Source organism: Sander lucioperca, chromosome 5, assembly GCF_008315115.2.
Source record: "Sander lucioperca isolate FBNREF2018 chromosome 5, SLUC_FBN_1.2, whole genome shotgun sequence".
NCBI lineage: Eukaryota > Metazoa > Chordata > Actinopteri > Perciformes > Percidae > Sander > Sander lucioperca.
Window position 1 is genome coordinate 4,459,534 of NC_050177.1, and position 14,956 is coordinate 4,474,489.

Genomic DNA, 14,956 nt, shown 5'->3' on the forward strand with positions numbered 1-14,956 from the left:
TTTTAAAGTCTTGTAATCTGCTCCGGCGCAAGGGATACAGTTATTTGGATCGGGCATTTACTTTCATTTACAAACATCTGGCCAACTCCACGGATATAGGTGGATGTACACAAAAACGGGATGCATTACAGTTTCTATGTGCGAGATGTGAAAACTATTAATGCTCAGTATCTCCAAACTACACTAAACACAGACGGAGCCTCATAATTCCACGGCGTGCTGACAACACTTTTTTTCCACAGAAAAGTGAAAAGTGTAACTTTGTCTACACAATATCCATTGTGAAACAATCACCAGACAGTACACAGTCAAATTCTGTTCGAAATTCAGGGTATGTGCTGTAGGTGCATGGTAACTCAAGTACTGCTCCACAAGTGTGTGCAACAGGCCTGCGACTTAAACCACACAGTTTATTAAAAGTTACTTCAATTTTGTCTTTGCACAGCACAGTGGACCCTGTGCAGAAGCGCAAAAAGGTTTCTAGCTTCTTTTGGTCAATGCTTCTGACATATCGTAGTAGGTGGTTGAGGGCTGCCTGCTCCTGTGTACTTAAGCTTTCATTTGACGGTTTAATCATCTGTGCCACTTTCCTGTTGGTTGGTCTCTTAGACTCATAGAGCTCCATTAGGCGGCCTTTGGTTATGGGAGTTGGCAAAGCAGTGTGAATACTGGACTGGAAACAGTCAATTATAAATTTTGGCTCTTGAAGAACAGCTTTGTGTGCCATTGTTACAATGGTAGTCCTTAGGTTATCTTTGCAGGGAAGGCAGTGTGCGCCCATTCGTGAGAAGAGGTAGAGTAATTCCTCCTCATCACTCTCATCCATGCTGCCCTGCATTGCTTTTTCAATGGATTGTCTCTCAGTCACTGACAGGAGTCTGGCAAAGGACGTCATCAAGAGTTCTTCATCCACTGAGCTGACTCCTTGGCAGCAGGCAAGAACAAAAGCTGGTGACAGTCTGATAGGCATGATGCCATGGTCCAAGTATCCTTTCAACCAGACTCTTCCAACTGCTTTCCATTCCTTCTCAGAATAGTCTGGTCGTAGTCTGGGAACTCTCTCTTCTTCCCCATCACACTGTTCCAAGAACTGTTCCCAGAAGGCGGAATACACCTCTCTTGACACACCATCACTGTCCACGGCTTTCTCATTTATAAACTCCATTTTCAGATTAACATTCAGTACTCTTGGTTCCATGAAGACATTAAGGACATCATGAACTATGTTTACTCGCCTTAATTCCACATACAGGACTTCTTTTTTTGAGTGATCTGGTGATGCTGTAAGACTGTTTGATGATGCAGGTCCATCGTTCAGTGTAGAATGCTGCAATTTAAAAAAAAAAAGAAAAAATAATTATAAACAATTAGGTGAGATTATTGATTGATTAAATAAGTTAGGTTGTTGACAGAAAATTAATTAATGACTGACAATCCATGTTGACATTCAGTTTATCATACAGCAAAAATGATGACGAGAGAAGAAATACTCATTTCTGATTGGCAGGTAGGTAGGCTATTAAGTTAGGGATAATGGCCGCCAAGGTGTCCTGTTAAACGGAATGAATGGACGAGGAGGAGGCAAAGAACTCCCTGACGCGCAGTGCTTATTATACGGCTACTTTTGGTAAGTAGCCGTATAATAAGCGGGATAATGTATTGTCCGACCGGTGGGCAATACATTATCCCTTACATAAGAAATTGTATTTAAATTACTTAATAGGGACAATTAAAATGTTTCATCACTATCAGCAATAACTTTGTTCAACACTATACCTGCATATTGTTGAGGTCACAAGGATTCCAAGGAAGAGTGGAGTCTTCACAACCATCATCACCAGCACAAATTCCTCCAAACTGTACTTCAAAGTCTTCGAGAGACGCATGGATGGCAAGGGCAATTGGGGAATCCACCTCATAACTGCACTGGTCTGCATGTTCATTTGATGCAAGCATTAAACAATCATCAGAAAGTGAAGGCAGGACTTCTATGTCACTCATCTCACGAGGGGCTGGTCTTGATTGCCTGGCTGGTTGCCCTGTCTGATGGTAATCAAGCAAAAAAACAAAAAACTGAATTATTACCTAAGCTTACTTAACGCATGATCTGCTTTAAGCTTTTATGTCTACCATAACATAATATGTCTTTATGGGAGAAAAAAGTTCCATTTCTGACACAGAATGTGATTGGGGCAGCACAACGTATCTCAGATTGGGTCAGTAAAAATGTAGTAGGCTAATATCTACTGGAGCTTACTCTTTCATGAGTTTCTTGCACTAAGTCAGTAGGTGCCTCATCTGAATCAGAAGATTTCTCTTTTGTAGTTTCAGTCCTCTTATGATGATGTCTCCTGGTTTTGTTCTGCAGAAATCAGCAGATCAGCCATTTAATGGGCTTGTACAACCATGGCACACTCTTTCTAACCTCATTGTGAGTTGTCATTTACAGTAGTGGATAGATGGATGGGTGGACGGCCAGACAGCTTTGCATACACTGCCTACATGTACAGTAGTTATCTAATAGTGCATAAACAGTAGGGTTGGGTATCGTTTAGATTTTTTCTGATACCGGTGCTAAAGCGATACTTTTGAAACGATGCCAGTGCCTAAATGGTGTCTGAACCGATACTTTTTAAGAAAATTAAAAAAAGAAAGGAAAAAAATAAGGGTACTAAACAACAGTCAGCGATATTAAAGAACGGCTTGTTTATTGCTAAGGCCATATGGTCAAAATTAAATGATTTAATAATATAGTAATAACTATAACTTATAACAATAACGTATTTCAATAGTAAATTGCTGTTGAACGACAAAAATAACCACCAGTTGGGAAAAGGGTATTTTACAATAACTTTGAATGCACCATAAGGCTACCAGTTTCAAGTCAACGCACCTTCTGTGTTGTTTTTCCAACGGCAACTACACACTGCTTAACGTCCCGCTGTTAGATCCTCTACAGTGAAATACAGTCACACGTTACACTGTTTCGCTGTCAGCATTTTAACCATGATCTGCTTTAAGCTTTCATGTCTACCATAACATAATATGTCTTTATGGGGGAAAAAAGTTCCATTTCTGACACAGAATGTGATTGGGGCAGCACAACATATCTCAGATTGGGTCAGTAAAAATGTAGTAGGCTAATATCTACTGGAGCTTACTCTTTCATGAGTTTCTTGCACTAAGTCAGTAGGTGCCTCATCTGAATCAGAAGATTTCTCTGGGTGATCCTCTTTTGTAGTTTAAGTCCTCTTATGATGATGTCTCCTGGTTTTGTTCTGCAGAAATCAGCAGATCAGCCATTAATGGGCTTGTACAACCATGGCACACTTTTTCTAACCTCATTGTGAGTTGGCATTACAATAGCGGATAGATGGATGACGGCCAGACAGCTTTGCATACACTGCCTACATGAAGTTATCTAATGCATAAACACAGACATAAATCAAGTTTCCATTCAATTCCAATTCATCCATTTCGTGTTTAATGCTTGCCACAAGAATATGCTTTAAAACAGAATGTGGTTGAAGAGAAACGTGCCTACCTTCACTGGCCTCTCATCGTTGGGCTCAAAGTCTGAGGATGCATCTGAGAGAATGATTGCGGTGTCTTTATACTGGGAGCACGTGTAAATGCGCAGCATTCGCAGTTTGGTCCTCTCATACAGCTGGTCTACGGTGCAATCATGAGGTAGTGACTTCTGACTGAAATCACGAATGTCAAAATCGAACTTCCCAATAGGTCCTTTGGCAGAGTGTCCATCTGGGAAGAATAAATCTTTGCCTATATCTAGCAGCTCACCCACGGTTACCGTTTTCTGCACAGACAGGTGGCGTGTTCCACCTCCACCTTTTGTTCGGACCTGGTGATACTCGCCCTTCTGAAAGTGAAGCCATCCCATTTCGACCCGCCGCGTGTCTTTCACTGCATATCTATTGCCGACAGGTCTACGTACAGCTGTGTCGCTTTTGGCGGAGGTTCTTCCTTCTATTTTTTCTCGAACCCTGTGCATCAGAGCTGACTTCACTGTCTCACTGTTGTTCGTCAAAGTTCTTTGCCGACAAAATGCTCGAAGAGCAAGTCGGTCTCCATATCTATCGATATATTGACCCAGCTCTTCATCTGCCATTAAAGCTATGACATTCACGTCGATCTGAAAAATTCATGGAAAAAGGCAAAACAATTCAAAAAATGAAGTCAGCACAGGCTAACATTATCTTAACGTTACCAGGGAGAGCTAGCAAAAGTATGCTAGTTAGTATTGCTAACACTAACAGTCTAAATTTAACAGTAGAAGTATTGGCAATAGTCTAAAGTTAACATTGAACAATAGCATACAATGAATTTACAGCGAGATAACTTACCTTATCATCTTTCAGTTTAATTATGATATTGTCTGGTATATTTCGGCTTTTAAGGAACGTTTCCAACTCATCTTTAGCCGCCATCTAACCGTAGTTCTTTGCTGAAACTTTCATGTGAGCACATGAACGTTTCACGTGAGCACATGAAACTAAACTTTTTTTTTTTTTTTTGCTCATGTCCCCTTAAAGGCTCCGTAAAAATCTGATATTAATTTATAAAAAAAAAAATCTTAGAAATGTGGGAACATAGGCACACTCCCTTTCAAACGACAGACTTTTTCATTCCAAAACGAACAGCGATGAAAGTAATTGCCAAAAACAAAAACACGGGATGTTTTTTAATATATTTTTTCGTTTTCTGATCCTGACACCAGAAGCATTTTTTTTCCTTTTGAAACAAATATAAATTTTTAATTTTTTTTATTTTCTAATTACAAATGAATTACTGATTATCCAATGATACCATGATCCTGTAGACTTGTCTTCCTAAAGTTCATTACTGTGCTGAGTGATATCATGCTAACACATTAGCACATACCGTTTTAACCCTGTCGTTTCCACGGTTACAGGCGGACAACGGGTTGCCAGTCCACATCAAGGGAGGAACCTTCGATGTCGTGCTCTACCGGGCGACCATGACGCTAACTCTTGGAGGTAACGTGTGAAGAAATTCACCAGTTCGGTTCTTAAGTCCAGTTCAGAATCAAAAGATTCGCAACCATACAGTTGAAACTTGCAACTACTTGCAACGTGCTGGTGCAACGTTCTTAAAGCTGCCACTTTACAGCAATGTAGTGTCGCATTGCCAGACCTTCCTCCACAGAGCTGTCCACACAGCATTCCTGGATGAAAAACGTGCTCTGGTTTATTAGCATTTCTTTAAACCAATCCCAATCGTCTTGGGCGGCGCTAAGTGCCGGACGGAGCCACGGTGCCACTGCAAAATAGCCTCTGGAAGGAACTTGTTTTGGTGGAACGTGTGTATGTTCAAAAGTAGTTTTAGTCGTGCAACAGAAAACTCAGATTGGACAGATAGTCTAGCTAGTTGTCTGGATTTACCCTGCAGAGATCTGAGGAGCAGTTAACCATAGTCCTCAGAAATCGACCTACTTGGATGGAGCGATTTGCTCGCAGCACCTGAAAAGCACCGTTGTTACTCTCTGCTCGGGGCTTCTCAGGTGCTGCGAGCGAATCACGCCACCCAAGTAGCAGAAGTAGCAGTGCTTCACCTTCTGAGAATATAGTTCCCAGTATGTATACGGTTAGAAGATGGCTGTGTGTCATGTGACCTTGTTATTTGTACACGCTGTGACTATACAAATCACAACATGTAAATAGGAACATGTTGGCGTTATTTTGTCACGTATTGGGAGCAGTAGGCTAGATGGAGCCAGTTACCTCCAGGATCTGTGCTAAGCTAGGCTAGTTGGAGCCAGTTACCTCCAGGATCTGGGCTAAGCTAGGCTAACGGTGGAGCCGTCGGACAGAGTTAAGACACGCACGGAGATGAGAAGGGTATGTACGGACTTACCTAACTCTGGGGGATACGGGGAATAAGTCCCATTAAGTCGGTGTGTTCCTTTAAAACGAGACAATCAACAGTATAAAAATAAACCACTGACTGATAATAAATCATATAAACTGTATATTAAAAATGAATACACAGTGAAGGCAAGTAATCAACATTAACTCCGCTACATATGCATGTGTTTGTCTTCTCTACAGGAACCTTCTACTCTCTGTACTGGCTGCTCATTGCCTCGATGCCGCAGAAGAAAGCGTAGCGAAGAACGGGCTCCGTCTATCGCATGGAGAGCAACATTCGCCTCCGTCTAACACTAATGTTTTAATGTTTGTTGTGTACAATTCTCTGATCGGATGTAATCACAAGTTGTCCTGCTTTCAACATGGCAACGATTAATATGTAAAAACTGTAAAGAAAAATTTAAACTCAACGCCTGCAGAGTTTTCATTTTTTGTGTCTGTGGTTTTGGGCTGAAGTTTATTATCGTCTTGTTGTTCAACACGTTCAAACACTCATCTCGTAAAATAAGGACGCTTGGTCAGGTGCCTTTGTCGTTCTTATTGACGCTAAAAGTCTCCTTTAGCGCTATAAGTAAACGCGCTTGGTCGGGACTATTGCTGTCCCGTAATTGCCGTTAAGGAAAAGGTCGTGGTTGGGCTTACGATTCTGTTACACGCGGGAACTACGGGACGGTTGGGTTTAGGAAAGGGTCGTGGGTGGGCGTACGGTTCCGTTAAGGTAGTTACACACCAACCAGACGGCCGACTGTCGGCAGTAAAGCCAGTCGGACTGATCAGTCGGGTCCTCGAGGTCCAAAAAGTGCCTCAGAACACACTGAGGAGACGCTGACTTGAGCGTACGCTCTGCGCGTGCGCGAAACGTAATACGTCTCCATAGCAGCAGGCGGCGCCGCTCTGTATTGTTTCCATTAACAGTCTGATTGTTTCCAAGAAAATTAAAACCGGCAGCTGATTGGACGAACGCCTCACGTGGGTCTTTTTTCTCTGGAAATTCACAGCCAGACTGTCATGGCGGCTCGTTCAGAATACGATCTCATATTGGACTAAAATAGTTCACCGAAATGTGTTTCTGAAAACATTTTAAGAGAGAAATAGGCCGTGCAGTTTCTGAATCTGTCTTCATTTCAGATCGACAAAAGGTCAGTTTAAAAGATTTTTGTCAGATTTTGTGAGGCTCATCCCGCTCGCCATTTCCGGGTGAGTCCCGACTGCCCTGTCTCTGACTGAGCATGTCAGGTCGGCCAAAATGAAGGCCGACGGCTCCTCGGACGGCCGACGGCACGGAACACACCGAACAGACTCGAGTCACTGACCTCGCCAGACGGCCCGACGCCCGATTATCGGCTCTGTGTGTCACCGCCCTTACACGCGGGAACTACGGGACGGTTGGGTTTAGGAAAGGGTCGTGGGTGGACGTACGGTTCTGTGACACGCGGGAGGAAAGAAAAAAATGACTATAGCAAGCGGGACGTGAACCCTGCTCGCCTGGGTGAAAGTCCTGTGTTTGATACTACTCGCTAAATCCTATCTAACTGCTGCTCTCCCCGGTACGTTACACAAAGACGCCTTTTTCGTCGCATCAGGCGCTGACAGCCACTGTCCAAACGTCCTTATTTTACGAGTTCAGAGTGAGAACGGAGAAGAAGGTTTGTGAAGTACAGAGACAGCAGATCCAGGATCAGTTCAGCAGGGATGGAAAGAGAACTGCAAGATGTCACTTGAGTAAAAGTGAAAGCAGGACTTTAAATTGACACTGACCAACCCGCCAAATCATTTTAAAATTTATGAGCCAATTTGGCCGGTGACGGATGAAGCGAAGCGTCTTTTTGAATTTGGTCGACGGCAGACATTTTTCCATATTGGTCTATTTTGCGCCAAGACATTTTTTTTTTGTGTGTGTCTTTGGCTTGTAAACGTAATCTTTATCTGTCAACACTGCTTGTAGCCAAAGAATTTCTAATAACGGAAGAAGTTGCACTCTCTCGTTACTTCTGGCTTCTGAACTGGTTGCAGTTCCACCAGAGTTCCATATAGGGGGCGCTCACAGGCCAGTGCAGAATGAATGGGACTCTATGGAGCTATACCCCTTAAAATCCACTTTTCTCAGGACATAATGTTTTGTCTAGTAATTTGAATGTTGCATTCGAAAGGGGAGGCTAAGAAAATACACACTGCTGCGTGTTAGATTTTTTTAAAGTGGCTTTTTTGTTCTAAAAAGCCTTTTAAAATGTCAATGACATCATCAGATATACGGCCAGAGGTACTGCTTTACGGCAAGCTCTGAGTCGCTTCCTTTTTTCTCTCGAGGCATCGACAACACAGCTGAGAGGTTAGGCTCTCCCTGTTAATGCACATGATAGAAAGAGGTTGCTATTTTTTTAAAGACCACGCCGAAATATTCACTCTGACATTCTGGTTCTGCTTCGGATGCCGCCAAGCGGGATCTCCGATCGTAATCAGTCCTTCACTGACCAATCAGCATCCATTAGCAGAATGCTAGCGTGTTATGGGTAACTACGACTCAACCTGTAAGAAATCAAAAGGACATAAGTACTCGTTCATTCAGCTTTCACTGACAATCAGGTGAAAGACACAAATTTAGCCGTCTAGCTCCATAGACTCCCATTCATTTAGCACTGGACTGCGATCACCCCCAGTGGAACTCTGGTGGAACTGCAACCAAATTTGGTACAATGGGGATGAATAGGGAGTGGAAAGGCTTTCCGTAGACCGGCTTTGTTGTAGCTCGAATCCTACATTTCCCATGGACACTTTGTCATGACGTGTCATACCACTGTTGGCTACGTGTCAAGTGTGCGTGGTAAAGATTACGAGGTAAACCAGAGGAGCTGAAACTAAGTAGTAGAGTTAGTTAGGAAAAAACATACTTGGCTAGTGGAAAATCTGATTGGCTGGTAACTTTAAAAATCTACTAGCCGTGTTGGCTGGTGATCAAAAAAGTAAATTTCAAGCCCTGAGTGAAAGTACTAAACATCAGATCAGTCAGTTAAAATGTACTCTGCAATGTTACTGCATTTGATGGTAACTATTCAGTTAAAAAACATGTTTAGGCCACAAAATAAAGTCCAAAAGTCTTTGAAAATAGGACAACACTCAGAGAAGATTAATCAATGAACTGATTAGTTGTCAGCTATTACATTAATCGCCAACTATTCTGATAATCGTTTAATCGGTGTGAGTTATTTTATAATGTAGAAAAAGGTCAAACTTGTGTGATGTCAGCTTGTTAAATGTGAATATTGTTCTAGTTTCTTCTCTCCTCTGTGACAGTAAACTGATTATCTTTTGAGTTGTGGACAAAACTAGACATTTGAGGACGTCATGTTGGACTTTTTGGGAAACACTAATCCACATTTCTCACCATTTTCTAATCCATTCATCCAGGTAATATTCCACACGTTAATCAACAATAACAAATAATCGTTTGCACTTGCAGTCCTATACTCAGACAATAAATAAAAACATAATGGACACCACGATGGGAACATACATTTATTTAACCTGCCCCTTTAACAGCAGAATAAAACATTACCAAACCAGAGATGCATGAACAATACAATAGCCAATATAGTTGTCATGCATGTTCTCAGAAAGGTTGTGCACACCTCACTGCAGGTAGTAGTTCTTCAGTCACTGCTGGAGGATCCACCATGAGCATCTTAGCTGGACCCAGCATGCACCTGTGTGACCTCTGCAGTGTTGAGGTAAGTAACGCGTTACTGTATTCACATTACATTTCTCTGTAATGCATCACTGTTGATAACTCAGTAATCACATTACAGTTACTTATCAAATAATTATCGCGTTACTGGTTCTTCAACTGTCTGCATAACTGGAGGAGAGAATAACAAATCAAACATCCGTTTTTGTGCGTGTTTGCGTAACGCCATAACACTCGTACGAGAAGACCAAACAAATATGGCAGAGCCACCGCTTAAGACGTCTTTTGAGGGGTGGAGGTATGCCCATTACTTCAAATTAGTTGCGCGAAAGGACAACAACGTGAGTGTAAAGTGTAAATTGTGCCCAGGCCACAAACACCTCTCCACCTTTGCTTGGTTAGTTATTGTTTTCATGCATGGTTAGTTATTGTTTTCATTTAATTATATTTGTAATTTATTGCTTTTTGTTACTTAGATTTGTTGGTAGATATTGTATTTTTTTATTATTTTCTTTTATTTTCTTTTTTGTATATGTTATGAAATGTTTTAATATTGTTTGACTAAATGTAGTGTTGGACCCCAGGAAGACTAGCTGGTCGTCAAGGCGTCAGCTAATGGGGATCCTTAATAAACTAAACTAAACTGCCACGAACGCAACATCCAATCTAAGCTAGTTGCTAGTGACACCTATGGCTGATGAAAAGAGCATGTTGCCAACACCCGTCAAGGGTCAGCGTAACGCTTATCAGTCCAATTTTCTAAGCACAAATGGACATTTGAAAAAACAGAAAAATGGGTTAAAATAATCAATTTTTCATTTTTTTTTTCGCCTTGACAAATTAAAAAATTGGATCTTTAAACTGTTTTTCCAATTTTCTGTTTTTTATTCAGAGGATCAGAAATTTAGAAAATTACAAAATTGCGTCTGGGCTCCAATTATTCAATACTGCCATGGTATTCTCTCCTTTGTTCCGCCTAGCTACACCCCCCCCCCCCCACACACACACACACACACACACACACACACACACACTCAAAACCATCAGTTGCACCTCTGACTCCAAAGTCTATCAGTTTGGTTTTTTTGGGTCCATATGCAGTTAATGACCTGCATATTCCGCAAAGTAGAGGGAGAGAATTTTTCTCATTTTTCTGTTTGTGCTTAGAAAATTGAACTGATAAGTGTTACGCTGACCGTCAAGCAGCCAAGACTTGATTTTCAACAGCAGGTAAAGAAAGCAGAGATAGATAAGCTTGTGGCAGCAGAGGAATTCACCTTCTGATTTTGATAGTCCAAATCGAAAGCTCATTTCGATCCTTTTTAAATTTAAAAATTGAAATCGTGACACCCCTAGGGTCCATATTCTCTGCAGTCTGCATGTTTTCATTCAGATCACATATCTTACTCACTGATCTTCATCCAGAGGAGGAGGAGGAGGAGGACATGGTTGCGTGAGATGAAGACCTGCAGAGTCTCAGGGCTCAGGCTCCACACAAAGGGAAACATTTAAAACATCTTAACATTCAGCCTACAGTACAAAGAGCAGGAACAAGTACAAACACAGCAGAAGAACCTCCTGACAGATGCTGACAGATGCTGACAGATGTGGCTCTAAGACAAATGATATCACTTTCCCATTAAAACAAAATTGAGTGGGATTACAGTTTGGGATGGCAGTTTAAGGTTTCTGATCTTCTCCAGCTGTTACGCACCGCTGGCTGCCAGAGGAAGAGGAAATGTTTAGCAATGGCTCCACCTAGTGGTCTTAAGCAGGAAGTGCACCGATTGGCCACTATTTCTGTAACAATGCTTTCACCTACTAAAGTTAAAATGAATTATCTTTACATGCAAGTTTAAAAAACACATACTTATTACACAAAAGTTTGTGGACAGCCCTGTCTACAAACTCTACAATACTTTTGTAAACTTTCTTAGATCCCATGAAAGAAAAATGTTTGAGCATACAATGATATTTTAGACAATAGTGTTCTTCCAACTTTGAACCAACAGTTTGTGTTGGATCCTTTCAACATCACAATGTCCCCGTGTGCAAAGCCAGCTCCATTAAGAAATGGTTTTCTCAGTTTGGTGTGAAGAACTTGACTGTCTTCTGACATTTTCTGAGAATTTAGGAGGTATTTTATGGGCTGTTTCCAGTATTTTGAGAGGCTGGCAGTGTTAACCTCGACATGCTTTGCCATGTATGGGATTTAAATTTACAGAAAGGATAGTTTCTGTACAGTTTCTAACACAGTTAACTGGATTGTAAACTGTAAAAATCCACAATAGGGGTTTTGTTATAGACATTTTATGTTTGTTGTATGGATGAAATGTTCTGGGGGAGGGGTAAAGGGTGTGTATGGGAAACTTGGACTCACAACATCAACCCCATCCAACCCCGATGCCTCGATTGGTTGGTTAGTTTGTGTTATTGTGTGACTTTGGTGTTTAAAAGGGTTAGGAACTAGCAAAACTAACCGATGGAGGCAGCAGTAGAGCAGCAACTCCCAAGTTCTGTGAGGTGAAATGTATAATAAACAAAATTGAATTGAATTGAAATGAAATGGTGGCTTTGAAGAGAGCAGAGATAACGGCTTCAGTTCCCCATCGTAAAGGGCTGTCTGACAGCAAGGTAATAGCTGAAAATATTATGAATATACAACCCAATCTCACGGCAGTTCGTGTAAATGTCACATTATTTTTAATCTATTGATACGTGTTCACGGGCACGTTTTTCTCGTTTTTTACGTGTAAATGTCACGTTATTTTTATGTGTTCACGGACACGTTTTTTTACCGGGAGACGGCCGAAAAGGATGCCCCAAATGCTGGGAGGCGGCCACACGCGGGACGCGATCCCCGCTCGCCCGGGTGAAAGTCCTGTGTTGTTTGACCCATCCACCCCCCCGACCAACCTCCCTACGCAGATTCTCGGCTCTTTATACTACTCCCTACCGTTTACGTGCTGTGGCCACGAAATATGCCCTCCCATTGAAATATATTACTTCACATTTTCGTGCTGGCCACCACGTAAAAAACGAGAAAAACGTGCCCGTGAACACGTATCAATAGATTAAAAATAAGGAGACATTTACACGACCTGCCGTGAGACCGGGCTGGAATATAGCATACAATTAAACTGATATAGATGTGTTTAGGTGTCTAAAATGCGTTTAGCTGCTGCCCCCGTCCACAGCAGGACATACTGTAGCTTAGCTTCCGTGTCGGTACTCCAGGCTGCTTCTACAAACTTGTTTCGTGCCGACCGCCATCTACTGCAGTTAACACACTTGACTATGGAGAAGTAGATCATATAAACACACTTTCAAATATGTAAACTATCCCTTTAAGGTGTCAATATGCTGCAACCAAAGTGCTTGTTGGATTGTGGAACAGCGTCGGAAACTCTGCAGCCTGCTAACGTTGGATTTGGGGGCTGTGTTAGCAAATTTTTGTAACTTTCCGAACTGACAATACGACAAGCATACTCACTTCACCACAAGGCCTTTAAAGGCAACATTGTTTAATAGTATGCACCAGTACCCGCATTATTATATCCCCAAATAAAATGGTTCCAGCTTTGAATGACGATGATGTGATGGCATCTAGTGGGCAGTTGCTTCATCTCATTGTTGGTTCCCAGGAAAAATGGACCGCCAACTACAACAGGCGAGAACCAATGGGATGTGATCAACATTCAGATTTAAAACAGCCGACATTGTGTAAGTGATAATCACGTCCTGACATGTTTGAAATAAAGCAGAAACAGGAAAAATGTATGTGCCTGGAATCAAGATGTTTATTTAGTTATTTGATATTCACAAGGCAAAATCTGCATCGTCATGAGAAAAAAGAGCAGCGCGGTGAAACTGGATTGTGAAATGATGTATTAAAACATTCAATCATCACAGATCATGACACACTACACAGAACTTTGTCCAATTTCTAAACTCGTACAGATCTCAGGAAGGAAACTGCTGATAGACGAAGGTTAAATAAGCTCACACTGATACGCGATATGAGTTTAAAGTTATTTATTTAAAGGAACACGCCAACTTATTTACTCGAGGCTTCTCAGGTGCTGCGAGTGAATCACTCCGCCCAAGTAGCAGAAGTAGCAGTGCTTCGCCTTTCTGAGAATATAGTTCCCAGTATGTATACGGTTAGAAGATGGCTGTGTCATGTGACCTTGTTATTTGTACACGCTGTGACTATACAAATCACAACATGTAAATAGGAAAATGTTGGCGTTATTTTGTCACTTATTGGGAGCAGTAGGCTAGTTGGAGCCGGTTACCTCCAGGATCTGTGCTAAGCTAGACTAACGCTGGGTGCGTCAGACAGAGTTAAGACACGCACGGAGATGAGAAGGGATTGTATGGACATATCTAACTCTGGGGGATACGGGGAATAAGACAAAGTCCCAATAAGCCGGCGTGTTCCTTTAAGAGTTAGTTAGTACTAAAAACCACAAAGATACTTCATTACAGGCGGACAGTTCCAACCTTAACATTAATTTTAACATTTCACAAGATTCTTCGACTGAAAGGTGATGTCCACCCTCTTCCGGTGGACCACGATGGGACCTTAATTAGGAAAAAAAAATGTACGGTAGCGAACAGGTTGAGAACGTTTGAATTGAGCCATGAATTACACATATGGTGTTCATATGAAGTGAAGAAAGTCTCATTATGTCATAACACTGTTGAAGCATAAAGGGGCTTTTCACACGGGGAGCGCCACTTGGCCTGCATAGTCGCCTGGATCTGCGGGGTCTACTGCGGTCCTCATGCGAACAGACAGGCGGACAACACAGGGTCGTATCATATCAGGTCAATACGGTATTTGGGCTGCACATGGACGGTCCGTGCCAACTCTGATCTCTTCCGTCCTACTTGTTTCTCTTCATATCGTGAACTGAATTTACACAACCTGGTCTCACGCCAGTTCGTGAAATGGTCACGTTATTTAGATTTATTGATTCGTGTACAGGTCACGATTTTCTCGTCCCACTTTGTCAATAAAAATTAATTATAACTATCTCGTGGCCTCAAGATAGTATCTCGTGGCCTCAAGATAAGTGTATATAAAAGGAGAATGCACAATGGAGCAGCTTTTCTCCCCAAAGCAGAGAGTGCAGAGAGTTTCTCCTAAAACCCAACCTCCGCCATCCCGTTATTGTGGCGCGTCCCCCACGGCCGTCTCCCGGCGCGTAAGGTACCCTTTCCCCGTTAGGTTTCTCCTAAACCCAACCTCCGCCATCCCGCTATTGTGGCGCGTCCCCAGCGGGCTGCCTTGCGGCTGCCTCCCAGCTTGCAGAGCATCATTTTCGGCCGTTTCCCAGCCGTCTCCCGGTGTCCTTTC

General features: G+C 42.2%; 1 protein-coding gene, 1 long non-coding RNA gene and 1 pseudogene across 2 annotated transcripts in view; 1 reads left to right on the forward strand and 2 right to left on the reverse strand.

Moving 5' to 3' along the window:
* LOC116062743 (cytochrome c oxidase subunit 7A2, mitochondrial) overlaps positions 1–6,319 on the forward strand; it is a 22,844-nt gene extending 16,525 nt beyond the window's left edge. Inside the window, exons 3-4 of the mRNA XM_031317382.2 lie at positions 4,934–5,018; positions 6,090–6,319. Coding sequence (XP_031173242.1) covers positions 4,934–5,018; positions 6,090–6,148 — 144 coding nt within the window. The 3' untranslated portion in view covers positions 6,149–6,319. The remainder of the gene's footprint in view (positions 1–4,933; positions 5,019–6,089) is intronic.
* The window catches only part of LOC118495060, a 1,111,612-nt pseudogene that overhangs the window by 359,254 nt on the left and 737,402 nt on the right, over positions 1–14,956 (reverse strand).
* On the reverse strand, positions 2,552–14,615 carry LOC116062745. Its single transcript, XR_004897379.1, has 3 exons — positions 14,136–14,615; positions 12,859–12,864; positions 2,552–2,562 (listed from the first exon to the last, which is right to left on the reverse strand). It is a non-coding gene; the product is annotated as an uncharacterized LOC116062745 (long non-coding RNA).